Source organism: Thermochaetoides thermophila, assembly GCF_000221225.1.
Source record: "Thermochaetoides thermophila DSM 1495 unplaced genomic scaffold scf7180000011820, whole genome shotgun sequence".
Classification (NCBI taxonomy): Eukaryota; Fungi; Ascomycota; class Sordariomycetes; order Sordariales; family Chaetomiaceae; genus Thermochaetoides; species Thermochaetoides thermophila.
In genome coordinates this window covers 568,132-593,663 of record NW_006383036.1, presented here as the reverse complement: position 1 = coordinate 593,663, position 25,532 = coordinate 568,132, and the positions used below count along the sequence as shown (strand labels likewise).

General features: G+C 53.7%; 7 protein-coding genes across 7 annotated transcripts; 3 read left to right on the top strand and 4 right to left on the bottom strand.

Moving 5' to 3' along the window:
* Positions 1–6: 6 nt before the first annotated feature.
* Positions 7–979, top strand: CTHT_0051710 (uncharacterized protein; the record flags this gene model as incomplete). The annotated part of the gene is made up of 2 exons (XM_006695449.1): positions 7–467; positions 787–979. The coding sequence occupies 2 exons, from the start codon at positions 7–9 to the stop codon at positions 977–979; spliced, it is 654 nt and encodes a 217-aa protein (XP_006695512.1).
* An 854-nt stretch (positions 980–1,833) lies between these two features.
* On the bottom strand, positions 1,834–3,397 carry CTHT_0051700 (indoleamine 2,3-dioxygenase-like protein; the record flags this gene model as incomplete). The annotated part of the gene is made up of 2 exons (XM_006695448.1): positions 1,834–2,824; positions 2,955–3,397. 2 exons carry the CDS (start codon positions 3,395–3,397, stop codon positions 1,834–1,836), a joined length of 1,434 nt encoding a protein of 477 aa, XP_006695511.1.
* A 1,682-nt stretch (positions 3,398–5,079) lies between these two features.
* Positions 5,080–6,077, top strand: CTHT_0051690 (threo-3-hydroxyaspartate ammonia-lyase-like protein; the record flags this gene model as incomplete). Its single annotated transcript, XM_006695447.1, has 2 exons — positions 5,080–5,431; positions 5,611–6,077. The coding sequence occupies 2 exons, from the start codon at positions 5,080–5,082 to the stop codon at positions 6,075–6,077; spliced, it is 819 nt and encodes a 272-aa protein (XP_006695510.1).
* Positions 6,078–7,547: 1,470 nt separating this feature from the next.
* On the bottom strand, positions 7,548–8,989 carry CTHT_0051680 (acetohydroxy-acid reductoisomerase (alpha-keto-beta-hydroxylacil reductoisomerase)-like protein; the record flags this gene model as incomplete). Its single annotated transcript, XM_006695446.1, has 4 exons — positions 7,548–7,575; positions 7,696–8,363; positions 8,414–8,692; positions 8,747–8,989. 4 exons carry the CDS (start codon positions 8,987–8,989, stop codon positions 7,548–7,550), a joined length of 1,218 nt encoding a protein of 405 aa, XP_006695509.1.
* Positions 8,990–10,354: 1,365 nt separating this feature from the next.
* Positions 10,355–11,030, bottom strand: CTHT_0051670 (putative ubiquitin protein; the record flags this gene model as incomplete). Its single annotated transcript, XM_006695445.1, has 3 exons — positions 10,355–10,816; positions 10,886–10,951; positions 11,010–11,030. The coding sequence occupies 3 exons, from the start codon at positions 11,028–11,030 to the stop codon at positions 10,355–10,357; spliced, it is 549 nt and encodes a 182-aa protein (XP_006695508.1).
* Positions 11,031–12,719: 1,689 nt separating this feature from the next.
* CTHT_0051660 (chitin synthase-like protein) lies at positions 12,720–15,564 on the bottom strand (the record flags this gene model as incomplete). The annotated part of the gene is made up of 3 exons (XM_006695444.1): positions 12,720–12,857; positions 12,920–15,427; positions 15,496–15,564. 3 exons carry the CDS (start codon positions 15,562–15,564, stop codon positions 12,720–12,722), a joined length of 2,715 nt encoding a protein of 904 aa, XP_006695507.1.
* A 5,653-nt stretch (positions 15,565–21,217) lies between these two features.
* On the top strand, positions 21,218–22,630 carry CTHT_0051650 (uncharacterized protein; the record flags this gene model as incomplete). Its single annotated transcript, XM_006695443.1, has 2 exons — positions 21,218–21,245; positions 21,321–22,630. The coding sequence occupies 2 exons, from the start codon at positions 21,218–21,220 to the stop codon at positions 22,628–22,630; spliced, it is 1,338 nt and encodes a 445-aa protein (XP_006695506.1).
* Between the last annotated feature and the right edge of the window lie 2,902 nt (positions 22,631–25,532).

Here is a 25,532-nt window from a genome sequence, read left to right as displayed (position 1 = left end):
TCAACAATGCACCCTCCCTCAATGCTGCTCCTCCTAGGGGCGACTTCTGTTGCCCAAGCGACCAATCAAAACAAACCACGCCCGCGTAACGTTATGCCGACTGCGATTAAGAAAATGCCCCCGGACCAAGGAGCAAAGTTCTATCCCCATTATGTCGCCTTCCCGGACACCGACAACGATGATAGTCGCATCTTCCTGGCGGCGCGCTCCCGGACATGGCACAACATCTCTTCCCTCAACCTCGACCAAATCTCTCCCCTCGCCCCGTTCGCCCCCCATCTTCTGCGCGATATCTCCCCCAACCCACTGCGTCGATCCTTACAAGAACGCCAATGGGCCTGCCCCTCTGACACCCACTCCTGCGACGCGATAGGCTACCCCAACTCGTGTTGCTGGGAGGGCACGACATGTATGGTGGTGCCTGATACTGGATTAGGGCCGGTTGGGTGCTGTCCCGAGGGGGCGAGGTGCGGAGGCGGGGTTGACGAGTGCGGGGAGGGCGGAACAGAGTGTCCAAGTGAATTAGGGGGAGGGTGTTGTTTTAGGGGGTGGGAGTGTGCCGGCGTGGGGTGTAAGTCTCAACTTTCCCCTCCCCCACCCCCCGTTTTTCTTTCTCTCTCTCTCTTTTTCTTTTTTTTTTTCCCTCTCTTCCCTAAGTTGAGGTTCCCTGCTCTGCAGGCTCCCCCCAGCTTGGTGGTCAGCTCCGTCTGGTTGGGCATATAATCGAGATTGATGCAATGGTAATAGCTAGGTATGAAGGATGGATGCTGACTGATCATGCTATAGGCGTCCCAAGCCAATCCACAATAACCCTAACCACCACTTCAACCTCCACAATCCCCACCAGCACAATTACCAGCATGACCACTCTGCCCGACTCAGCTGGAGCACCGTTTCGACCTACCTCTTTACCTTCTTCCTCTTCCTCTCCTCACTCAACGACCCCCTCCCGACCTTCCAGCACCACGGCGGGGGATGATAGTGATAATGATGATGAATTCTGCCCAACCGGATTCTACCCCTGCTCAGCCGCCCTCGGCGGCGGCTGCTGTCCCTCCGGCCGGGCGTGTGCACCCGCATCGTGCCCCCCTTTTAGCTCCCAAACAACCATCATCAACGGGGCTGGGCTGGTCACGATTATTGCACCGGAACCGACGTCTAACTCTAACCCTGGCAATGGGAGTGGAAAGGGAGAAAGAGTATGTGCTGCGGGATGGTACATGTGCTCTGCGGAGGAGGGAGAAAGGGAGGGGTGCTGTCCGAGGGGTTATAGGTGTGGCAGAGAGAGCTGTACGGCGGTGGAAGAGGGGGCTCAGCCGACTGGAGGAGGGATTGTGGAGAAGATTGAGCCTAGTTCGAGCGAGGCGTCGATATTTAGGGTCAAACTGAGCTTCTTGGGGTTTGGGGGGTTACTGGGGATGATAGGAGTAATCATGGGGATGTGAAAGTTAAGGGGAGGGTAAGGGGGGAGAAGAATATATATATATATTATAAGAAGTCGTATATACGATCATGATATGAAAGTAATGGTAATGCAGGAGAGACGAAATAACGAGATGATAGATCATGACGGCAGCGATACACGAAAAAAAAAAAAAAGAAAAGAAGAGAGAGAGAGAGAGAGAGAAAGATAGCAGTCAGTAATGCGGATACAACAGCAATGAAGACATCGTTCTCATCACGACCCAAGTGCAACAACAAAGACTACATGAAAAGACAACATCAATCCATTCATCACCCAAAGCCAACAATACATCAACCGTGACCCAACCCTCCAATAACACTTAACTCATCCAGCCTAACATCCTCCCATCCTCCAAGCACAGGAGCCGCCTACTCCTTAACCCCCCTCTCCTCACAAAACTTCCTCACCTCCTTGGCAAGCATATCCCTCTGCCGTCTGACTAAATCCATAATCCCATCCACCTCCGCCCCCAGTTTCGCCTCCTCGCCCCCAAATTTCCCATATAACCTCTCCATCTCATCCAACACTGCCCCTAGCTGATTCGGCAGCCACGTCACAATCGGACTACCGCCCGTCGCAGTGGGATGCATCGTCCTCTTGATGATATACTCCCGTGCAAAGCACCAATGTCGCCACCTAAAATCGCGGATTTGGTGCAACACCTTCAGCCACAGGGCGCGCGTCTCGAGGTATCCCTCCTCCGAATCCGTCTCGAGAGCCCACTTCTTGAGGTTGGCGGTCTCGGCTGCGTCTTTAACCCACTCGAGGAACTCGCGGTGGTTGCTCGGTCTGTACCGGCGGAAGTCCTTCAGGATGGCGGTCAGAGGGGTGTCGGGCATTTCTACACCTAGCAGATTGTCGACGAGGGGAACCATGCTGTCGTTTGCGCCAGACTCGCCGCGGAAGCGTTGAGGCTTGCCCTCGAACTCGTCCACGCCTTCGTAGATTACCCCGTTGGGGAACATTGGTTGCGAGGTGATGCCGAAAATGAAGGTCCTGAAGGAGGTATACTCCATCGGCTTCGAACGAGCCCACATGGTCTCCATCGCCGCGTTGATCGTCTTGAGGGCTGATTCCATGTTGGACAGGGCAGTGTTGAGCTGTGTGCGCGAGGGAGGCTGGGAGGAGCAGGCTGCGAGCGCGTCCAGCGCGGCAGAGACCAGCAGGCCGGAGTGCTTCGCCATTTCGATGTGGACTAATACGAAGCCTGCTTCGGAGGAGGAGGGGTCCAGGCCGTGCTCGAAGGCGCGGATCAGGCGGACGTTGGTGGGATCCGAGAGGCCGAGCGAGGGGTCAACCAGGCGGTAGTTGTAAAGGGCATAGGAGCCTGCGTATTCCATGAAGGGTTGGAATTTGCAGCTGGGAACATCAGTTAGTAAAAAAGTTACAAGTTTTCGGCAAGATGACGGGAAAGGGGGGGGGGAGGAGGAGGGGGAGAGAATTTATTTTTTTTTTTTTTAAAAAAAAAACAACAGACAAATAGACTCACATCTCAGCACACTTCCAAATAGGCCTAGCCACCTGCCTAGGCAACCTCTCCCTTCCCAACCCATACCCCTCTCCTTTCAACCACCTTAGATGACAGGGCTCAAGCAGATAGGCACTCGCCACGAAACTATAGTCCCTATACAGGGCATTCACCATCGGAAGATCATGCTTATACTTCTCTACTTCCTCAGTCAAGTCCGGCAACTCGGTCTCGACTGCCTCCCCGAATTTTCCCTGTGCAAGAAGACCCGGCTCGCCCGAGGCGGTGCGGATTGGCATGCGCTGGAGGAGGGATTCAAGGGCGGAGAATTCGGGGGGGAGGGTGACGATGGGGTCTGCGCGGGGGAGGAAGCCCCGGGTCGTGGAGACCATGAAGGCGGGGAGGGAGTGATCTTCGGGACGGGGGTCTGTCAAAACCGGGAAAGAGGGGGTTACGGAACCCATTGTGGTGTTGAGGTAATGTTTTGCCAGGATGGTGGGAGAGGGATGAGATGAGCTTTGGTGAGTGAGATGGATGGATGTCGATGAGTGTTCCCAATTATGTTGTGAAAGGGGGATGAGATGAGATGAGATCAGCCTCAACCACAAAAGGTCAGCGCCCAGATCCAGGATCCGTGATCAGGCTCTCGCTCCTATCTGAACATGAATCTTGATATGCGTCTAAGCACTGCAGACAAAGCAAGCTCACAGACCCCCTTCCCAGGTCCGAGGCCCGTCTATATAGACAAAGGCCGGAATCTATTCCGGCCTTGCCAGTAGCTCATTCCGGCCTCCTCGTGGAGCTCCGGCCCTGCTCCCCTGCCGGCTGGGTTTTGGGATCGCACAGCAGCCGAGCTGGGTGTTCTGGGAGTTTCTCTTTGTCATCGACGGGCACATGATGTCGGTTGTCGGCGATCCTGTTGGCTGTTGGATGAACGTATCATGTGCTTATGTTGATGGGCGTGTAGCGGTGTGTCGAAGAAGACAACGGGATTGTTCTCTCTTCAGGCCATTATGAGAGAGGTAGTGATGTGGATGTGCTCTTGTTGTTGTCGTCTTCTTCGAGGCTCTATTGTCTTACTCTCGACTTTTCAGAAGGCCACTTACACGAACCCCTACTTCGCATTTCCCTATCTGCCCCATCCCCAATCCTCCGACATCATCTAGACTACCGACATGTCGTCCATCTCTATCTAGGATTCACTCCCCTGCTGCCATGCGCCGCCGTGTCATCACTGCACACTTACCTTTGGCCGCAAGACAACTAGCCAGCCAGTCTGATTGTGCATGCCATGCCATCCCAGCAGCTTAACCAGTCGAGGCGAATCCAGGGACGACCGACCTGTCTGGACTCTGCAGGTTGCATGGCGGCCCACTCTTCTCCGGCCCTAGCCGGCCTCAGCCGGCTTGCTGGGGTCGTGCTGGCGGAGAAAACGGCCGGCCGAGCGTTACGTCCGGGCCGGCTAGAAACGGTACGTCAGCGCTGGGTAGCTGAGGGTTAACGATGACGTTGCTTTTGTTAGCTTAGTAGATACAAGCATACGCATTGACAGGACCCGGGCCAAGAAGAAACTAAGGGTTTTTAGGGGCTCTTTGTCACTGTGCGTCCTTCAGTCCATGTCATGATGGAGACAACATTTCAGTGTATTTGACATAGAAGCTCAAACAGGTAAACATGCAATGTCACCCAAATAACGGCGCCTTGCATTCAGAGACGTCGGAGGACGATGGCGCCGCGCCGACAGCCCCGCCTCGTGGTTGATGTCGCCAGAGAGAGCCTTGGCTTGCGTTATCGGGCTTTTTTTTTTTTTTTTGGTTGGAGGGGGGGAAGGGGGGAATTGTTGGACAATGACATTATTTGGATTAGAAATTGACTACATTTTTGTATTTCCAGAAAGGAGGGCATTGATGTCGGGAAGTTGACCCAAGCCTGAAAGTTTCTCGAAAGCAAAGCAAACGCAAAGTGTTTCTTCGAACTTCATCCTCAATTGAGACAAATATCTACGAAAACTCTCTAACCCCGCGAAACAAGCCTCGGCTTTAACATAGCATTCATTCCTCAACTTCTACTCGTTCATTGCTCTTCTCAACCGACGTTTTCTTCACCTTTTGACAGCCAACTTTTAAAGCTATCGCGATTCACCAAAATGACGTCCGCTGATTGGGGACATGACATTCCCTTAGTATACGCCTCCATCCCCGAAACCTATGCCCTCATCAAACCTCACATCCACCAAACCCCCGTTCTCACTAGCACCTCCCTCAACGAGTACGCCTCAACGCCCCGCACGCCCGAGGAACTGGCCGGCACGGAATGGGCTGATCCGTCACACGTGCCTGCAAAGCCTAAGATCCGGCTGTATTTCAAGTGCGAGAACTTTCAGAGAATCGGGGCATTTAAGGCACGGGGAGCGTTCCATGCTGTGGAGAGACTCAAAAGGGAGGAGGGGTGGTTGGACAATGGGGGACGGGAGAAGGGGGTTGTTACGCATAGTTCGGGTATGTGTTCGTCTTTCGGGTGAATTTGAGGTTCATTGAGACCTTGATTTTTTTTTTTTTTTGGGTTGGGGGGGGGGGGAGGGGGCTCAAGTCTGGTGAGGTTATCAGGAGTCTTCCTACTTTGACTTTGGATATTGGCTGAGCCTTGCGAACTCGAAGGAGAACTGACATAACCCTAGGGAACCACGCCCAAGCGGTAGCCCTCGCAGCCCGCGAGGCCGGCATCCCAGCACATATCATCATGCCTTCAAACGCCAACCCCGTTAAAGTAGCCGCCACAAAAGCCCTCGGCGCAAACGTGATCTTCTCCGGTCCCACAGCCGCCGAACGGGAGAAAGTCACTGCCGAAATTCTCGCCCGGCTGAATGGAGAAGCTCCTGAGGCTCAGGAGGCCAACTATAGCTTTACCCCTGACTCTACAGCAGAGTCTGGTGCTTCCCAGCAGGATAAGAAGACACAACCAAAGAAGGCCACAGCCACAGGCACAGCTACGGCAAGGCTAATCCCCCCCTACAATCACCCCCTCACCATCCTCGGTCAGTCCACAGTCGCCTACGAACTCCTTCAGCAACTCTCCCCGTCCCTCCAACCCCACGCGATCATCACCCCCTCGGCGGAGGCGGCCTCCTCTCTGGCACCGCCCTAGCCTGCTCTCATCCTTCCAGCAGCAACCCTCCCCGCCCCGGGCCAATCCACGTCTTCGGTGCGGAACCCTCCTTCCAAGGCGCAGACGACGGCTACCGCGCTTTTCACGGGTCAGGCGAAAGAATTACAACTGTCAAGAGCTCAACAATCGCTGACGGACTGCGCACACCAGTGGGAGAAATTCCGTGGGAATTGATCTACAGACATAAATTGGTACGGGATATTTACCGGGTCGGTGAAAAGGAGATTAAGAGGGCGATGCGGCTGGTGTGGGAGAGGCTTAAGGTGGTGGTCGAGCCGAGTGCGGTTGTGGGGGTTGCGGTTGTGCTATTTAATGAGGAGTTTCGGAAGATGGTTGAGTTGGAGGGGGGAGAGAGGGGATGGGATCTGGGGGTTGTTTTGACGGGGGGAAATGTTGATTTGGCGAAGGTAGGAGAGTTATTGAAGGAGGAGGATTGAATTTTTTTTTTGGGGGGGGGGGAGGGGACGGCAAAGGGTGTGGGAGGATGGGATATGAGGGGGAACCGATAAGAGGATTGCCGAGGATGGATGGGTTATGTTGAGTTTTCGGCTCAGGGAAGATGACAACGATTTAATGCATACAGGTCAACCTGTTAGAAGATAAAATCATTCGGGACAGGACTTTGTGTCTGATCATGCTCGAAGGAAAAGGAAGTATAAATGACCGCCGAGTTCAGCCAAGAAAGGTGCAATATGACCATGTTTACGGGTATTGATATCGTCATGAATGCAAGCTCTGTCCCTGACAATTGGCCATGACTCTGTTAATAACCTTAACATATCGGAACGGGACAAACCCGGCTGCAATAACTAAGCAAGATTCAACATCAAGTGTTATAACGGTTAGGAAAGTTAGACTTACCAACAAAAGTCCCTGGGTACGTACCATAGGACTGATTTAACAGTGATCTGCCGTCTTGACGACATCTCCGGCCTGAGAATAAGGGATTCAGCAGGCAGTCTTCAAGTATGCTGTTGGTGAATTAGTTCGAGCCTGAAACCTGAGTGACGGGACAGCTAGCCAGGCATTAGGATAATGAGATGGCCCTGACTCTCAGGCCAGGTAAAGAAGTATGATGGCCCTCGTGATGGCAAAGACATCTTGGCGATGTTGAGCATGAGGACATGGATCGAGGAGAAGATAGGGGATGACAGACTCAGGGGGTGTCGATGGAAAGAACCCAGGTTTATGAGTCAACCCGGGGGACAAGGTTGTCCTGACCAGCCATCATCAAACACCAAGTCGTCGCCAGCACCGATGACCACTATACATGTAGAGCAGCGACTGGTGACCAAACCGCCCATCCCATTTATATGTACAGTACAACTATAAAACATTTTCAAACCGTTTTTTTTCCTGCCCGGGGTATCCGTGGTGCAGGCGCTCTCAGCGCCCAAACCTGTAAAACCGACTCAAACTGTCCCGAGCGTCCCATCCCCGAACGCCACCTTACTTTTGGTTCTCGGGCCGGAGAGCGCTGTAAGCAGTCAGCATATGTCACGGTTAATGCAATAGGGCAATAAGTAAAATTCAGGCTGGGCAGAAGGGAGGAAAAGGGGGAGGGGAAACGGGGGGGGGGGAGGGGGGAAAAACGTACCGCACCGCCTTGCCGGCGCGCCAGATCTCAAGGTTGCGGATCTCCTCCATCTCCTTCTCATACTTCTCGCGGTAATCAGGCTGCGAGTTGTACTCGAGCGCGCGGCGAGTCTCATCACCATTCTTAACCGAGTCGTAGAGCTGGTTAAAGACGGGCTTGAGGGCGTCCTTGAAGCGCGGCGTCCAGTCGATGGCGCCGCGGCGGGCGGTGGTCGAGCAGGCCTCGAACATCCAGTCCATGCCGTTGGCGCCGATGAGCGGGTAGAGCGACTGGGTGGCCTCCTCGACCGTCTCGTTGAAGGCCTCGCTGGGGGAGTGGCCGCGCTCGCGCAGCACCTCGTACTGCGCCAGGAACATGCCGTGAATGCCGCCCATCAGGCAGCCGCGCTCGCCGTACAGGTCGGAGTAGACCTCCTTTTCGAAGGTCGTCTCGTACAGGTAGCCCGAGCCAATGGCCACGCCGATGGCGATGGCCTTCTCCTTGGCCTTGCCGCTGACGTCCTGGTAGACGGCGAAGGACGAGTTGATGCCGCGGCCCTCGCGGAAGAGCGAACGAACGGTGCGGCCCGAGCCCTTGGGGGCCACGAGGATGACGTCGACGTCGGCGGGAACCTCGACCTTGGTGAGGTCCTTGAAGACGGGCGAGAAGCCGTGGGAGAAGTAGAGGGTCTACCTCAGGTTAGCATTGACCAGATGCTCTCGCTCTTCGCAGTACGCACCTTGCCCTTGGTGATGAGCGGCTTGATATGAGGCCAGGTCTCGCTCTGGGCGGCGTCACTGAGCAGGTTCATGACGATGGTGCCGCGCTTGATAGCCTCGTCCACCTCAAACAGGTTCTTGCCGGGGACCCAGCCGTCCTGGATGGCGTCCTGCCACGACTTGCCGTCCTTGCGCACGCCGACGATAACGTTGAGGCCGTTGTCGCGCAGGTTGAGACCTTGGCCGTGGCCCTGCGAGCCGTAGCCGATCAGCGCGAACGTGTCGTTCTTGAAGTACTCCTTGGGGGATGTCAGCTCCTCTCATTCACATCAAGTTCAGCAGCTCTCACTCACAAGAAGCTTCTCCTGCGGCCAGTCGGAGCGCTCCCAAACCTCCTCCTTCTGGCCGGCAAAGTCGATCGTCTTGACGCCGCGCACCTGCGTCCGAGGCGCCGGGGCAGCCGCCGTCGCGCGGGCAGCAACCGCCGAAGCACGCACGAGGCCGGCAGCAGCAATGAAGGTACGCTTCTGGGCCGGGGCGGCCAATTGGCGCGCTACCTGTGAGCGCAGAGCCTTGGAGAAGCCACGGGAGGCCATTGTGACTGAAGGGTATTAAATTAAGAGAGGGGGAGGGGCTAGGAGGGGGAGTTTGTGGGTTGGGATGGATGGGATGAGGTCGAAATGAAGGGGAAAGGGGAAAAAGAAGAGAGCTAAAAACGGGAAACTCTCCCAGAAATCCGGACGACGGGCAAACAGCTTTATGGGGAGACTGGGGGAGTCACTGTTGCGTGCTGCTCTGCTCAAAACAATTTTCCCTGCTCTCTACTCTGATCGGAGCTGGCGAGTCAGAATTTTTGCTGTCAACCACCTAACTGGGCTGCCAGCACCGACTTCGGGGCCAGAGCAGCCACTGGCGTGCTTGCCCTGTGGGGCGCGTTGGTGGGACCGCTGACAGTTGATGACTCCAATTGGCTGCGAAAAATCTGGGGCAGGCAGGGGGTCGACGGAAGCCAAAAGGAGTCGGTGGGGCCTGTCTGGCCTTTACACTGCTGCGTTTCGCTGGCTGCGACGCTGGGCCGCTGCAACATCACAGCGACATCAGCACCTGTGGACGGGGACATCCAAGTTCCATCCACCACAGACCACACAGCAAAGTGCTAGTGCAGACATCATCACTGTCCGCCGCTGCTCCAGGGATCCCCTCCCCGAGCAGAACCTGCCGCAGCGCACCGTCTTGCTCCGCACCCAGTTGGCCCGTGGTTCCCCCCCCCCCTAGGTCCCCGGAGATAAGTGGGCCGCGTGTCCGATCACCTACAGAGACCCAACTTGCCGCTGCCGGACCCTTTCGGGCTGCGCTTTCGGCCTAGTTGCTCCGAGCCGCTGCCGTTGACTCACTCCGACCGGCCGGTGGCATTCTGAGAATGGCATGATGGATTCCTGATCCCGGGATGACTGTCTCGAATTGCCCATCAACGGCGTATTGGGCGAACATCGGATCGAATATTGGCTAGGCGGTGATGACGTGTGCCATTCAAGAGAGGCTTTGCTCTTTGCTTAGGTTGGATTCCATCTTCCATGTGTTCGATCCGATGTCAAAGGTGTGTATCTGGTCCAGACAATAGAGTCTATCCAATGTTGCAGAGTAGCATCTTCTAACCCGAAGTTGGATCTCGGCTTGACCACATATCTGTAAGGACGATGCCCCGAAACCTCCGCTGGAACACACACACAAAAAAAAAAAAAAAAAAAACTAACAGAATCCAAACTACCATGGGACAAAACCACCGAGATGTTTCAAGCCGAATCGCCTGCGTCTATACCAGCCGACGAGAAGGCACAAGTTGTGAGTAGGATATGACTAAAGAGACGCCCTGCGTGCAAAACCCAAGCAATCAAGGAAATACTCCTGTTCGCCATGTACTGCCTGTCCCTATGCTTATCCCCTCCTCCCTGCTCCCGCCTCTAAGCAACCAACACCCGATCATACGTCTCCCCCCGAATGGTCCCCCCACTCATAGCAATCTTAACATTCCGCTTAAACCCCTCCCTGTTATTCCTCAGGTCCTCCGCGGCCTCCTTATTGAGCGGATCACTCGCGTTCGGCTCGAGGAATAGGAACTGCAAACCCACAATCACCGCGTTGAGGTTCAGGACTGGCTTCCAGTCCTCGCGCAAAATATTCAGGCACACCTTACCCTCGAGGTCGATGTTAGGGTGGTAAATCTTTTCGCGGCACTGCACCTTGGGCGGCTCGTGCGGAAACGCGGGTGTGATGTGGAAGGTGAAGCTGAATTTTCCGCCTTTGTACATGCCCTCGTCGGGCGTGATGTACAGGATGAAGTTGAGGATGTCGTCGGGGTCGGGGAATTCCGTGGTCATGGTTGAGCCGAGGGAGAGTTCGGAGAGGTCTGGGACATCAGCATCCTGAAGTCATAATCAGTAGGGGAGGGGAGGAAGCTTGCCCTTCTGCACCCGTAATTGCGCTGCCGTCACCTTCTTCTTCTTGGGCTGCCCCGCGGCCGCTTCCCCGCCGTTCTCAGCCTTCTGCTGCTCTTTTTTCTGCGTCGGTCAGCACCTCCCTTCTGTGCGTAGTCTTCATGCCAGGTAAGGTACACACCATAGACCATATCTTCAGCATCTTCGCGAACTGTGGGACGTTAGGCCGTCACCCCGCCAGGACCCGTTTCGGTTGTAGAAAGAAGACTGAAAAGTCAAAAGGATTTAAAGCGCCAAAAGCTCTCGATCGTCTAAGCCGGCCAAACGACAAAGTGAATGCCCTCTTTTGCTTCAAGGTAGCCTCTATATCAGGAATCGCGGTTTTCGAGAAAATGAAAGTGGGGTATTTCTCTCCTATCGAGTTCGGAGATTTGAAACCCGATGTTCTTTGTGTTGAGCGGGGGGAGAGGGTATCTTCTAGAGAGCAGACGGAAAGGTTCTATACGAACAGCGTCTTAAAAGAGGTGACCGTGAAGAAAAAAGCGGCAGGTGAGGACGATTTTGGTCTTTGCAGGTGACAGACACGCGCGCCCAACGTCCGTCCCTGAAGTCACTGGCCGACCGAGGGGAGCGGCAGGCAAGCCAAGCTAAGCAGGCAGCCAAGCAAAGCGGGCACGCCAAGCCAGCCCCCGTGGAGTCCCTATGTGGCGGGACACTGTTTGGTGTTGCTAAACCTACTATGCTCGATCGGCCCCAGGCTGACGATGCCAAGACATGACGACAAGGCGAAACAGAATGGGGATTGGAAAACTTTGTGAGGTTTTGCGTTTCATGATTGTAATCATATGATGTGGCATTGAGGAGTTTGCTATCATGGTAGAGTATGATGTAACTGATTCTCTCTCATTTACAGATACCGGGCAGATAGATGGACGATAGCGGAGAAAACTCCCTCCCTAAGTCCTCACTTTTCCCTCCTGATGTTGACCAAGTCGACTCCTGAACAGTGAGGACAACCTCGACAATAAGATTTTTCTGGTGCTTGTATATGGCTAGGCTCTTTTCCCTCAATTTTTTGATCCATTCATAGGGACTTAGGGACTTAGCCACCTGAGGACAAGGGTAGTACAAGTTCATTTCCGAAAGACAAGCCGTCATATCGCCTGGGTCCAGGGAGCTCGACGACCCCTTGAATTTTTCAGGTTTAACACACATATTTGCCTGCTTAGACTCGAATCTCTGAAGAGAAATGTCCCCATCAAACTCACCATAATATTGGAGGACAAGTTTGCCATGAACCCCCAGCAAAGCTTGCCCTATATTACCCACGTCAAGTAGTCTTAGAAAAGAGCAACGACCAAAACTTAAGGGACACAAAAAAAGGAGAAAGAGATTATTAAACCCGAGACCTATGATCCATTCACTATCTCACTAATTTTGTTTTGCCCTGCTCTCCTCACGACGGAAAAAAAAAAAAAAGAAGAAGCTGACAGGAGATGCGTGTAAGTAGGTAGGTATCCTGTTATCCTGTACTGTACTGCAGAACCAGCCAACATCCACCTACATAAAGCAGTAGTAGAACGTTCCCCAGTTAGGTACTTAAAAGGTTACGTATTAGCATGCATGATTGTTAGAAATGATGGCGATGGACATAGACGTGGAGAGAGATCGAGAGAGAGGTAAGGTAGGATAGGTAGATAGAGAAGAAACGACGTTTGCCGATATGATGAAAACCCATCGCTTGCCTGTTTGCCTTGCATGGCTTGTCCTCTCAGTTTTCTTTCCAGACATACATTCTCCCTTCCCTTCCTCCATCCAACCAATTGCCATTTCCCTCTCCCTTTCTCCTCCAACCCACTCCCATCGTCCAGCTCTCGGATACTTTCTGGGTTTAGCGCCGGGCAAAGCAGCACATTATACCAGTCTTGCCCAGGAACCACAGGAAACCAATGAAGCGGACGAGCGAAAGGCCGGCCGTGGCAAACAGCAGGAACTTGAAGAACCAAGCCGTGCGTTGCGACGGGTTTTGCTGTTTCCCTCGTTAGTCCCCGACTCAGGTTTCAACAGTTTTAAATCGGGAAGAGTACTCACCCCAATACCAAACGAATTAAAGTTGTCGCTCGTGATAATGACCGACAGCAAACAATTCGAAAACAGCCAGCTCACCACCAGCATCGTACGGAAGCTCTTATATTCATCCTCGAGCTCCTTAAACTCGGGCTTCTCCTCCTCCTTGAACGGAGCCAAAGCCCTCCGCACGGTCTGCTCAAACAGCTGGTCGATATCCTCCTGAGGCTTCTCAATTTCCTCAATCACTTTTTCATTCTCCTTCTCGCCCTTGGTCGTCGTGACCGACGGGATCGCGTCATTCTTGTCGGCACCCTTCGTACCCCACGACACGTCGTGCCAGTTGTTGAAGGCATACACCATCAGAATGTTGATGTACGTCGACATGAGCAGCATGTAGTGCGGGAAGGAGTGGAACATGTGCCACGGGTCGAGGTACAGGAAAGAGGCGAGGAAGTAGAGGCCGTAGATGGTGATGAGGGCAAGCAGAATGACACCGGCTGCGCCGTCGCCCGCAAATAGCGACTGTAACGCGTCGCCCGCATTGTCCAAGTTGATCTGGTCCTCGATAGGAGTTTGGAAGGCGCGCACGACCAGGTAGATGGACAGGATAATGATGTAGCCCTGGATGATGGCGAAGACGATGAAGGACGTAATGTAGCTCCACTTCGAGCCCTTGGGGCGGTTACCCAGGGCAAGAATGAACTGTAAGATCACAAAAGCCAGGTACACATACTTGAGGACGGCGTTGAAGAACGGGGTGACGACGTCACCGAAGGGCCAGCCGTGATGCTCAGCCGAGTTGGATGAAGCGGGAACAGGCGTGCCGACGAGGTCCATGATGACGGAGGTAGTAAGCCAGTAGGAAGCGAGCGAGAACCAGGTGAAGATGACGTTGAGGACGTTGTAGATGAGCTGGACGTGGAAAAAGATCATGCGCACAATGTTGTGGCCGCTCTTGTACATGCGGCCGAAGTGCATGAGCGAGTAGAGCGAGGCGGCGAACGAACCGTTGAGCCAACGACGACGCTGGCTGATGAACTCGGGAGCACCCTCGGGCACATCAGTCTCACCCTTAGCCGCCTTAACATAGCTCAGATGCCACTTCTGACCAGCCTTGGCGACAAGCTCGAAGCAGAGAATGCGGTCCTCGGCCAAGAACATGTTCTTCTTGAAGATGTTCATGCCCTCGATACCCTTCTTGCCGAGGATCTTGGACAGGGTGTGGTCACCGTGGAAGTACTGCTCAAGCGGCCGGCCCATGATGGCGCGGAACCGGTAGGCCGAGAAGGCACCCGGCAACACGCTAACGTAACCGAAGGCGCTCTCCAGAGGCTTGTCCAAGATGTTGGAAATCTTGTACTCGAAGTTCTGCACCGCAACCAGCGGGTTGAGCAGCTTCTTGCCGCCCTTGCCAAGCATGGCGTGGATTTCACCACAAGCACCGCCCAAATCCTTGTCGTTGTAGAAGGCCTCCCACAGGGCGAGCAGCGAGCGCGGGCCGGGCTTAGTGCCGGCGTCGAGCAGAATGCACACCTCGGGGTTGAGGATGCGACCAAAGGCATTGAACAGCCAGCGGTGCGAGTTGATCTTCTTGCTGTTCTTCTGCTTCAGGCAGAAAATCATTTGCACAGGCGGCAGCGTCGACGGGCTGTCGTCGATCGGGCGGATGAGCTGATGGTTCGGTGTGACCGACAGCTGCGTCGTGTACTCGAAGATGTGGGCAACGGTCTCCTGGCCGTCGACGGCCTTCTTGATGACACCATCCTGGTACACACCAATGGTGGCCAGCACGTCGAGCACGTTCTTGTCGGCCTTTTCGAGACCGTCAAAGATCATGCACACGACGATCTTCTGCCAGGCCGGGCCACCGCGGTTCCAGAAGGACGACTTCTTCAGGTTGACAATATCTCGGATGTTCTGCATGACACCGTGCAGCGTGCGTGAAAGCAGCACCTTGTCTTCGTTGTAGTAGGTGATGGCGATCAGCAGCTCGGTGTGGCGGTTATACATGCGCGGCCGCAAGTCGTAACCGTTCTTGAGGGTGAAGTCGTTCGGGTCGCAGGTGGCCGCAGTATAACGCATCTTGAAGAACTCCTCGTTGTTGCCCTCCGGGTCAAGGTACTTTTGCTGGACGGCGTTCCGGATGGCGCTGGGGACGGGGTAGTCGATACTCAGGACACGGCCTTGCACGAGCTTGACCTTACGGGTGGCATAGCGCTTCAGACCACCGCCGGGGGCTACATTGGGCTGCTGGCGGCGCAGCCAGCTCTCCTCGGGATCAACGGTCGACATGCGGTAGGGGTCGGCGCCCTGCTGGTAGTAACCCGGGTCCGGGCCGTAGCCGCCCGGCGCGGGGGCCGGACTGGCACCAGGAGCACCAGGACCACGGGCGGGCACCGCGCCGGGAGCATAAGTCTCGGTAAGGCTGTATGCTGACATAGGGCGGTCTGGCGGTGTGTGGGCGCCTAGGCGGTCGTGGTCGTAGGGCTGGTTCTGGTTGAGAAGGGAAGCTTGCACATCATCTTCGTGCTATTTTGCCGGTTGTTAGCAACCTTTTCTGGCAGTCTCCTTCAAGGCCGAATCCTCTTCAAGCTCACCTGGCCGTGTTGTGGTGGGAGATCCTGTAGCTGGTGGCCGTAGCCGTCTCCTTGGCCGTGGTAAGCCATGTTGACGGACGACTCGCTTCAAGGCGAGGAAGATGTGGTGTCGAGCAGGTAGACAGCAGTCGGGGGGTCGGTGTCGCTGAAAAGTTTCCCTCGAAGTTCGGTCTAGTCGTAATCGTCGTCGTCGTCGTCGTCGTCGTCGTCGTCGTCAAGTCTATTATGTTCGTGAGGGATGGAGCAGTCGTCGGGAATGAGCAATGGATGCTCTGTCGGCCTGGAAGGGGGACAAATGTTGGGTCAGCAAAGCCGTCCACGATCCAGCAGCAAAAGTCAGGTCCAATCTCGTTTCGTCTAACTGGGCTGTTGTGTGTTGTTTTTTTTTTTTTTTCTTCTGCTGCTGGGCACCCGATCCCACGTTTCAGCCTGGCCAACTAGCCGCAGCCGTGTATCAAATGCGAACCGGAGTTTGCAGAGGTCTGCACCTACAACAAAGAAGTAAAGGCACAAACACTGGGACTGGGCCACAGTTAGAGTCCACAAGAGTTGGGTCTAGTCTGGTCTCTTCGGTCTGGAGTTTCGCTGGATGGATGGATGGATGGATGGATGGATAGATGGATGGTGGGGGAGCTCAGAACTCAGGTTCCAGGTCGCTGTAATGCACCAGTGCGGCGGCGGGCCAAGATCGCCAACAACAAAAAAGTCACACCAGCGTCGCCTTTGACGATGCCGGTCAGAGCCCAAAAAACTGGCCTGGTGATGATAACAATAGAGGATAAGGAGATGATGGAGGACTCCTTTCTCCAAAAATGGTGTTCGAAAAAAAAAGTTCAGCTCAGGAGACTGCCCCGACTTGTTATGAATGAGAAAGTCGAGAGGTCCATACAGGCCCCAGGCCCCAGTGCCCAGGGTGTGGCTGAGCGACAGGGATGCCAGAAGAGGGCTCCACTGTCGTCCGGTGCTGCTCACTGCCTGCGCTGCTAGCCCAGGGATGGCCGCGACTGCGAAATGGCTCGGATACTGCTTGGCCACGGGCAGCCCACCGTTCAGGATTCAGACGTCTTGCTGCTCGATTCAGTTCGCTTCTTTGCTCCAAGCTTGCTGTGTTGTACGAATGGTTTCTGTGTTTAGGTGATTTTTTTAGAGCTTCGGCGAGTTGGGCTCTTGGGCGCCAAGCATTGCTGGGTCGCCCTTGGCTTTCGCCTTAGGAACGCTCCAGATCCACGGTTCCGTCTCGGTTTCAGTGGGGATCCTGTCTTAAAATGCCCAGGGTTGATGACGGGCAAACACGAAGGCCAGGGAGCATAACTTCCCTAAGGCAGGGCAAAAATAGGCATCTGTGAGATTATTCAGATCTTAGACATACGAAGTAAAGATTTTAAAGATCCGACGCCCCCCTTTGCGCCTCTTTTGCCTCTGGCGATCCGTCGTATCATTCCAGATGGAGCCCAATGTTGAAGCTGATGCTCTCAATCTCTTGCCTCCGAGAGGCTGCCCAGTGCTGGTTGATTGACAACGTTCCAATGACATTGAGCCATTACATGCACATGCACTGTCTCATCTCTCAACCAACAGTCAGACAGCGCATACCAACTGCCCAGTGGGTTTCTTTAGGACTTGAGAAACTCAAAGCTCTTTTTGCTCTTACTTCTACCTTGTCCCGAGGTGTCTCACCGTTTTCCAGAGCTCCGCGTAACCCAGAGCATCCAGATGTCTGAAACAATATTCGTCCATACCGAGTCTCCACAGTTTCATTTATACAGCCATAGCCCGGAACTATCCACATGGGTATCATGCTCATGCTGGTTGATATCCAGCATTCATAACAGGCCACGAAGGTGGTCAAATAGCCTTCTTGCTGCTAGTCAGAGGGAGTTGGCCACTCAGAAGAGCTTGTATAAGCACACCGACCCGACCAGCACCTGAGCTCCGTCTCTCTTACACCTCAATACCGTACAAAGGCATGCAAAGCGGAGGGGACAGCTGACAAGCTGTGGACGGGGAGCACACCGCATTCCGGTCGTCCAAGAAACTTTGCATCGTCCTCCATGACCATTTTGCCGTTTTACCGACCTCTAAGCAAAATGTCTGGAAGAACTTCCATCCTTGCCTTTCTCCAAAAGCACTGACATCTACTTCACAACAACTTCACAACACCTTACGAAACTTCTTCCGGGATACACTTCACATATTTCAACCTCCCGATTGGCCCTCGATTCAGGGTCCCGGTCGAGAAGGGCCCAGAAGCAGATTACTACTTCTCAGTAGGGGCTCCGCCAAGATCACGTCTTACTGTGGAGCCAAACGCGTGGGTGCTTCTTGCGTCGTTCTCTGTGCAGCGTGCACGAGTAAACATCGACCTTTTTTTTCGCAGTGGCTGCTGCTGATGGTGGAGTTGCCATGCCATGCGTGTGCAGTGCTGGCGCCACCGTGAGGCTGAGTCCGGTATGCAGATGCGCGATGGAGACCCAGCCAACCTTCTTTTGAGCTTTTGAAAGTCCTGACTCGTTCGAAGAGCAGGAGAAGGAATCGGGTTGCTGCCCACTTGGGCCTCGGCGCGCATTTTCGTCATGCAGTCTTGAAAAGAACAAAGGTAAAGACTTATCAGCCTTTTCCTGTTTTTTTAGTCCTCCGCACTCGAGCTCAGAGGACACCAGGGTGCACATCGCAGTTGTGATGGTTACAGTAACGTGTGATCTTCCCTCTTTTATAGTCCATAGTCCCAGCCACAGCGGGCCTGCTGGGTAGGCCTTGATATACGGCTTGGGCGTTGAGTTGATTCATGGAACTCTACTAGCCCATGATGGTGGATGGAGGGGCTGAAATGAGAATGCGGAATGGATCCAGGATGGTTGCTGCTGCCGCAGTGCGCCGTGAGGAGGGGCTCCGTTCGATCGCCGGCGAAAACGGCCGGAGGTTGTTACCAACCCGAGCGCTGTTCGGACCCTCCCCCGCCGGTCACATACCAGCTACCTACCTGAGAAGATTACATTTGTTGTGATGGCTCTTCCAAAACCTAGAGTGATCCTGCAACCTGAAGATGTCCGCAGATAGCTCGAAAGTCCCGATGCTCGCTGCTCGCTGCTGTGTCAGAGCACACAGTCCCTACCGCACCAACATCCGAGCACACAGACGTGGCTCTGCCTGGGCTCTGCCCTACCATGTGCACCTTCTGCTGTGATGTTTGACCACCACGGATGCTGGGAGTATCACAAACTTGGTGATCTCATGCCGTTCGACGGCGATCCGTTCTAGAAGTCCTTCAAGGCCAGGGGTCAACATCCAAAGTTCCCCATATTCATCGCAAAACGGCCAGGACCTGCCATGAAATGCTGAGAAGTTGTTGTGTTGCGGCAAGAAAAAAAAAAAGCTTCCGTCTTCATACCTCGCTGCTTTTAATACAGCTCAAAAAGACGGCTTCGGTTTAAGAGAGGCGAAGACGCTGTTCTCAAAGTCAAACGGCCATCGCCAAGGGGGCAAAGCTCGTTATGCCTGGTAATGCCCAATCTCAATCTACTCCATAGATCAGACGTTGAACACTAGGTGTCAAAAGTAAGGCGACTCGATTACTCGAAGTTAACGTCGTTGGAAGGTCCAAACAAAGCCTTATCTTTTGCCCGTAGGTCACACCCTTCAAAGTCAGTGATGGTGCTTCTTCTCGGAATCGGCATGCATCGGAAGGCCTGCAACAGTCGGAAGTGCAGGCTGCTTGCTGGTGCTGCATGTCGTTGGCAGCACAATGCACTGCATGCAAAAGCATCCGGACCCGCGGCAACACTGGCAAGCTACAGGACGCCATGGTGATAAAGAAAGTTGAAATTTGAAAGCACCCGTCACATTTTCAAGACGAAGTATTTGAGTGCCGCAGAGTAGCATAGCATTCGTCGCTGCCCTGACAAATTTGTTGCCTTGCTGGCTGTTCGTCTTATGTCAGTCGTACTGTCATTCAGCTAAATATGGTGTATCGATGTGATCCATCACGACGGCGGTGCAAAAGCATCGATTGAGGGATCGTGCTGATGGCGCCCAGGTGAAACTCTAAAACACGTGCGGGCTTGGGCAGAGCGTGCAGATATCGGCCCAGCAGCCCGGCAGAAACGAACGGGACCTGACGGGTGATCGCGTTCTTTTTTTTTTTTTTTTTTTCGCGGAGGATCAAAAAACACAACGCGCTGGACACACCCCGTTGCAATTCCACAACAGGCATTGGAGATGCAAACGGGCCGCGCGTTGGCAAAGGCGGCATTGGGACAAGACGACCGCAGCAACATCGCCTGCAGCAGGGCTCTGGCAGATTGCGAGGTGGCATTCCCCCCCTCCAGGGAAATTGACCCGCCGTGCCACAAACGGAGCCCTGGCTGGCCCCACCAAGGCTTTGGACATTTTGACCAATCATAGCGCAGCATGGCCCTGGGCTGCTGTTTCGCCAAAATGGGAGGAGTGGGGCCAGCCCTTTTCACGTCCCAAAAAGCCTAGGGTTCGCGCCGTTTTCCATCTACGCCAGCTGGCCCTGCCCCTGGAAAGGGAAGAGGAGAGCACGGCAGCAAGTTGGTGGGCGCTGTGGGCTGGCATGGCCCGGCCGCGCACAGCACCATGCCCGCACCACAGCAGCACCAAGAGCGGAGACGATGCTGGGCCTTTTTCTGCCTTCTGATTAGTTGGATGGCCCCGGGCTGGCTCCCGCTGGGCTCATCTCATCAAAGTCCCTTCACAGCCTGGGGTCGCTGGGCCCAGGGCCCTCTCTCATCAGTTGCCTGTTTCCGCTGCTCCCATTCTCTGCCCGCAAATGCCCCATCCACTCAATCAATTCTCAATTCTCGTTCTCATTGCCCACATTCAACCATCTCAACCGCTGCCGTCTTTTTGGCAGGACGGATAACAATATACCTGCTCTATATTCTTTTATTTATTTTTTTTCCAGCAGCAAACTTCACTTTGCCGCCTGCGTCCCTGCCTGCCGAGGATACATCCTTGCGATCCCTTTACAAAGTAACAAGCGAACAGCAGGGTCCTGGCGCACTGGCATTTTGGCATTTTGTTTGTCTGGCTTCTAGGTTTGGACTGCACTGGGACTCTGGCACTGCTGCGTTGGATTCCATTCCATTTTCATCCCCAATTAACCATTGATTGATTCCCTCGACGCTTGCGCTCCTCGTCACGTTCCATTCTCATTCTCCGACTTACCTTTTCCCTTCACCTTCTCTTTCTCCTTCTTTCTCTTTCCTCGAGCTAGCCTCGCGCCCTCCGTCACTCGTTTCTTCGATTCTGGTCGCGGCTTGATTGCATTGATTCAACCGATCGATAGATCGACCGAACATTGCGTCTGCTTCGCTTCGTCGAATCCTCTTTTTTTTTTTTTTTCGCCCCGAGCCAGCACTCACCCGCCTCTACTTCGCCAGCGGCGTCGTTTTTCATCCGCGTCGACTCGTCCCCCCAGTCCCTTTCTATCCGGCTCCCGTGCAACAACAACGCTGCCGAGCTCGGCTGGTTCGGGTCGCTGCATCCTTGCATCGCTGCATCTTTGTCGGCTCGCGGGAGCAGGCATAGAGTCAGAGCGATATAGACCGGCCGGACATTGATCGACAGGGTGGATGCTTTGACTGGGCAACCGTTTCAGAAACGCTGCCGTTGAGCTGAGGATCAGCATTAGGTTCCAGCCCGCAAAACAGGAGGAACCAGGTGTAAGGGATATCTCTGTCTCGGTCGCCATAGTCCAACTATGGCCGCATTATTACATCCTGCGGCAAGTGAGTTACCCCCAAATGCCTGAGATTTTCTCGCTGGCAACAAGCCAATGTGATGAGCTAACATGTTGATGCTAGTGCCGCTTTATCCCCGTGACGAAGAACCAAAGTGTGTCCTCTGCGACACATCAGTACAACTTGTCTGCCCTGAATGTACAGGAAACACGCAATGCCAGTTCATCACCCCGACCAACTGCTTCGAGTGTCCTAGGGCCACCTGCGTTCCGATTGAGCCCATCCCAGCCCAACCGTCACAAAAAAGCGGCGCGAATGTTGGTGCCATCGTTGGTGGTGTTGTCGGTGGCCTTGCTGCCCTTGCTATTATAACCTATCTCGTATGGAGGTTCTGCGTGAGGACGCGCAGGCAGCCTCTCGTGCAGGATGAAACTTGGGAGGCGGAAGCAGAAGAGAGCCCCAGTGGTGAAAAGACCTACGCTCAACGCCGCGATTACCGTGCCTCAACCCATACCGTTCACTCTATCGCCTCGACTGTGCTCACCCGCGCCTCCAACATCATCCAAATCGCCTACATTCCTGGCGTCACCAACCGTGCCACCGCCAACGACTCCGTTCTCGTGCCCCCAGTGCCGCCGATCCCAGCCTCACATTCGGCGGCCAGCAGCCCAAACGACGACCAGCACTTCTTCATTCCCGCGAACCTGCGCGACTCAACCTACTCGGGCCTGTCCTCCTTCTCGGATCGCACATCCTATGCCCGTACTTCATATGCTCCTCGCTCCAGCGTGGCCTCGACTATCTACGGCAAAAATGTCGTCATCGCCCCGGCCCAGACCGGCATGCGGGCCAAGCCGGCCATGGTGAGCGTGCGGTCTGCCCGTTCCAACAACTCCAACAAGGACGACGGCTCCGCCACGCCCCCCGTCCCCGCCGTCGACTACGACAAGTACGCCATCGCCCGGCCCCCGAGTCCCGCCAACTCCACCTTCAGCGTTGGCTCGACCTTCCTCAACAACGCCAACACCCACACCGCGACACCTGCTCGTGCGATGGTCGTCCGTGTCGGCAGCGTCAAGAAGATCACCCAGCAAGCGCGCCAGCCCACAACGAAGCCCTCCTCCTCCTCGCTGTCTGCCTCTTCCTCCGATGATGTTGATATCCTGAAGTCTCCTACCACCGTCTCGGGCTCGACGGTCCGTGACTCCACCTGCCCGACCATTATTGTCGATTCCCCCGCTGTCGACTTTAACGAAGACCAGGGCCCGTTCTCAGACCCGCCGCCGAACTCGGCTACGCCCAGCACGGCGAGCTTGAGTGCCGTCATTGAGGAGGCGACGAGGAGAGCGTCGCAGAGGGATTCGAGTATGGGGAGTAGGGCGGGGCCAAGTAGGGAGAGGAGTCCGTTTGGGGATGAGCATGCTACCGGGTGAAGATGGATATGAGCTATATAGAGAAAGAGGGGGGGTAATTTGAGGATTCTTCTGTATGTCGTTTTTGTTTGGTTCGTGATGCGGAGAGATACCTGAGCGATATTCCTTTCTTGTTCTATGTTTTTATTTGTTACATGGTTGCGTTGGCTGGCTTTTGGAAACCCGGCTTGGTTTGGGTTGGTCGTGATCTGGTACTGTTCCTTTTTTTTTGGAGAGTCCATTGATTATACTATCTGGAGGAATACTGTGTCCTTTTGAATAACGTCTGGACCTTCTCTTCCCCCTGTTGAGTCATTCACCGGCGACTTCGATTCTGGGCTCGTCTGTCTGGATACGCGTCAAGCAGATGAGCTATCTCTTGGCTTAAGCCAAGAGCGTTTTCCTGACGGTTTTGGTTAAAGGGGAAGAGTTTGATTTGGGGCGGGACAGGGCAAGTTCGGGAGATCCATCTATGGATCTAGGTCCGATTAACTGAACTGGCTCGAAAGAGATGATCCAGATATATCTGTGATGAATTCCTTGCTCCACTACCTGCTACTTGTGTTATTGAAAAGGGGATGATATACCCTCGAGAGCAGGCTTATGGCTGAGTGGAGATAAATAGGAGGAGGTAGATGGGAATTGATGACAACAGTTGTGGTTAGAACAACAAGTGATTTATGATTGGCGTGCAAGATGTCTGCTGCCCAAGTGAATGTGACCGTGTAGTGTCTAGTTTGTGTGTAGCAAGCAACCTTTACTGACTGTCTCTGCTCTGTTCTTTATCATGTTGTAGTGTGCTGGTAATCAGCCCATGTGTTCCTTGCTTTTTATGTCCATGATACCCAGAAGTCGTTTAGGTAGGCACTCCGTCTCCAGGTTCAATCTCATCAACCCTGTTCTAAGAACTCTTCGGGGTTGAGGATAACCTGGGAGAACACAGCTCACACACTCTTGATCCTTTCCTCCAATATCAAAGGGACTCTTCCGCCCGAGCTCCCCTAACATGTTCAATGTTCAGGCCGGCCTAGCTGTGATGGTGAGGAAAGGCGATGCCTAGCTCACAGAATCTCAGGTGGTGTCAGATCAATAGTATGTATCCATGACCAAATATATAGAGAGTTACCTCAAGAAATAGATATAGGTTTCGTGTACAATGTCCTCAGCCAGCAGTCTCTCAAGAATGGTGAGTAGTCGGCTTTCGCATATAAAATGTTTATGTTAACCAACTAACAGTGTGATTATAAGCAAAAGAGAAAGCACAACAGCAACAACAGAGTGGAAGCCAGGATCTTTGCTGCAGTGTTAAGGCACCAGTTTTCTTTATCCATGTATGCATGGATAGATCTAAGAGTAACGTTTGGCTATTGATAGTGGCACCATCTAGTTTGCTTTGCGAGTTGAAGTTTATGGAGGTTAATGAGGTGATCAATCGTGATTCACGGTTATATGTTGCTTGCATTTTGTCTTTCTGCTCTATTTCGCCATCTCTATGACCTGAAGCGTGTCATTTATGTAATCAACAAAGTCTGAGATGTTAAGTTTACCCTAAGACATGGCTTAAGGTAGCGAAGTGGTCTACAACTTCGCTACATATCCAAGCTCAGTTCAACCCTTACTCTATGTCTATCAAAAGTAAACGGTATTCTCATTTCACACTGGGGGTTTGTCATCTTAGTGCAATGGCGGAACTCTCCAGGAAAGAAGCCCGCTATTTTTCGACACCTGGCTTGTATTGTCCAGCGTCCCTCGGAGTAAAAAAAAAAAAAAACAATGATCCAGCTAGCCTCCTTGATCTTACGATTTATCACCTCTCAGACCCCTCCATACCAATCATATATCCCAACGTTCTCCCGATCACTGTTCACTGTCCTGTGTAACCATTCAATAATCCAATCACCTCTCAACCCCCCACCGTTCCTCAAGCACTATTGACTCCTCACTCCAATATTATCCGATTTAGCCCCCATTCAGCCTCTCCGCATCCCATCCAATCTCCATTTTCAACGCTCTTCAGCGGCGCATAGCTTTCTGGATTTATATGGCTCGAAACGCACGAACCAGGAAGGGTTGATGGTTTGTATTACCAATCTCATCAAAGCAAAACTACCTACCAAGTGAGCTTCTAAGCATCATGGCTACTATAGCCGTCGGAGACCATAAGCTTGAGGGGAGGATAAGGCTGGGAATATCCGGGTCGGGAGGATCCGAACCCGAACAGCATATCATAGACAAGGATGCATCACAGCACATGAGGATGTTAACTCCTCTCTATATTATTATACCGGTAACGGTCGACGCGCGGCAGTTCTATTGAGGGCCTATATCATGGCATATATATCCAAAGTTGGATACCGAGCGGCCCCCAAGTGTCTTAGACTGGAAGTATATCAGCTACGAATGGGAAGCCCGTGTGTAAGGTTACGGGAAGGGAATATTAACCCCGGATTTCGAGATTCATGGGCGGTCGAACGGGCCAATGACGAGAGAGGGAGGGAGTTTGTGGGAAAAGGTTCCTGCAAACGTCAACTTTAAGGTGGTTATAGTTCCTATGAAGTATGGACTATGGACCGATGACTTACAAAGGTAGCTTACCTGTAAAATGTCCCCGTGGTTGATGGGAGCGTTGCCAACAGGGCACAGAACCTGGTATGTCTTATGCTACGCTGACAGCTAGTTCAACTGTAAACCTGCTTCAATGATAGCCAGATGGCGCACGTAAGTCGGCAAATCGATTGACGCCCAGGCAGCATCTTCATCATCCATCTCGCCTGTCCATTCCCGATATAGTCCCCAAGCCAGCAAGCCTCATGGTGATATCAACCGAGCTACACGCGCATGTCTCATCCGACTCAGCTGTGATATCTCCTCTACTGTCCTGAGCCCTGTTTACTTCAACGGGTTGTCTGTCTTAACTCCAGAG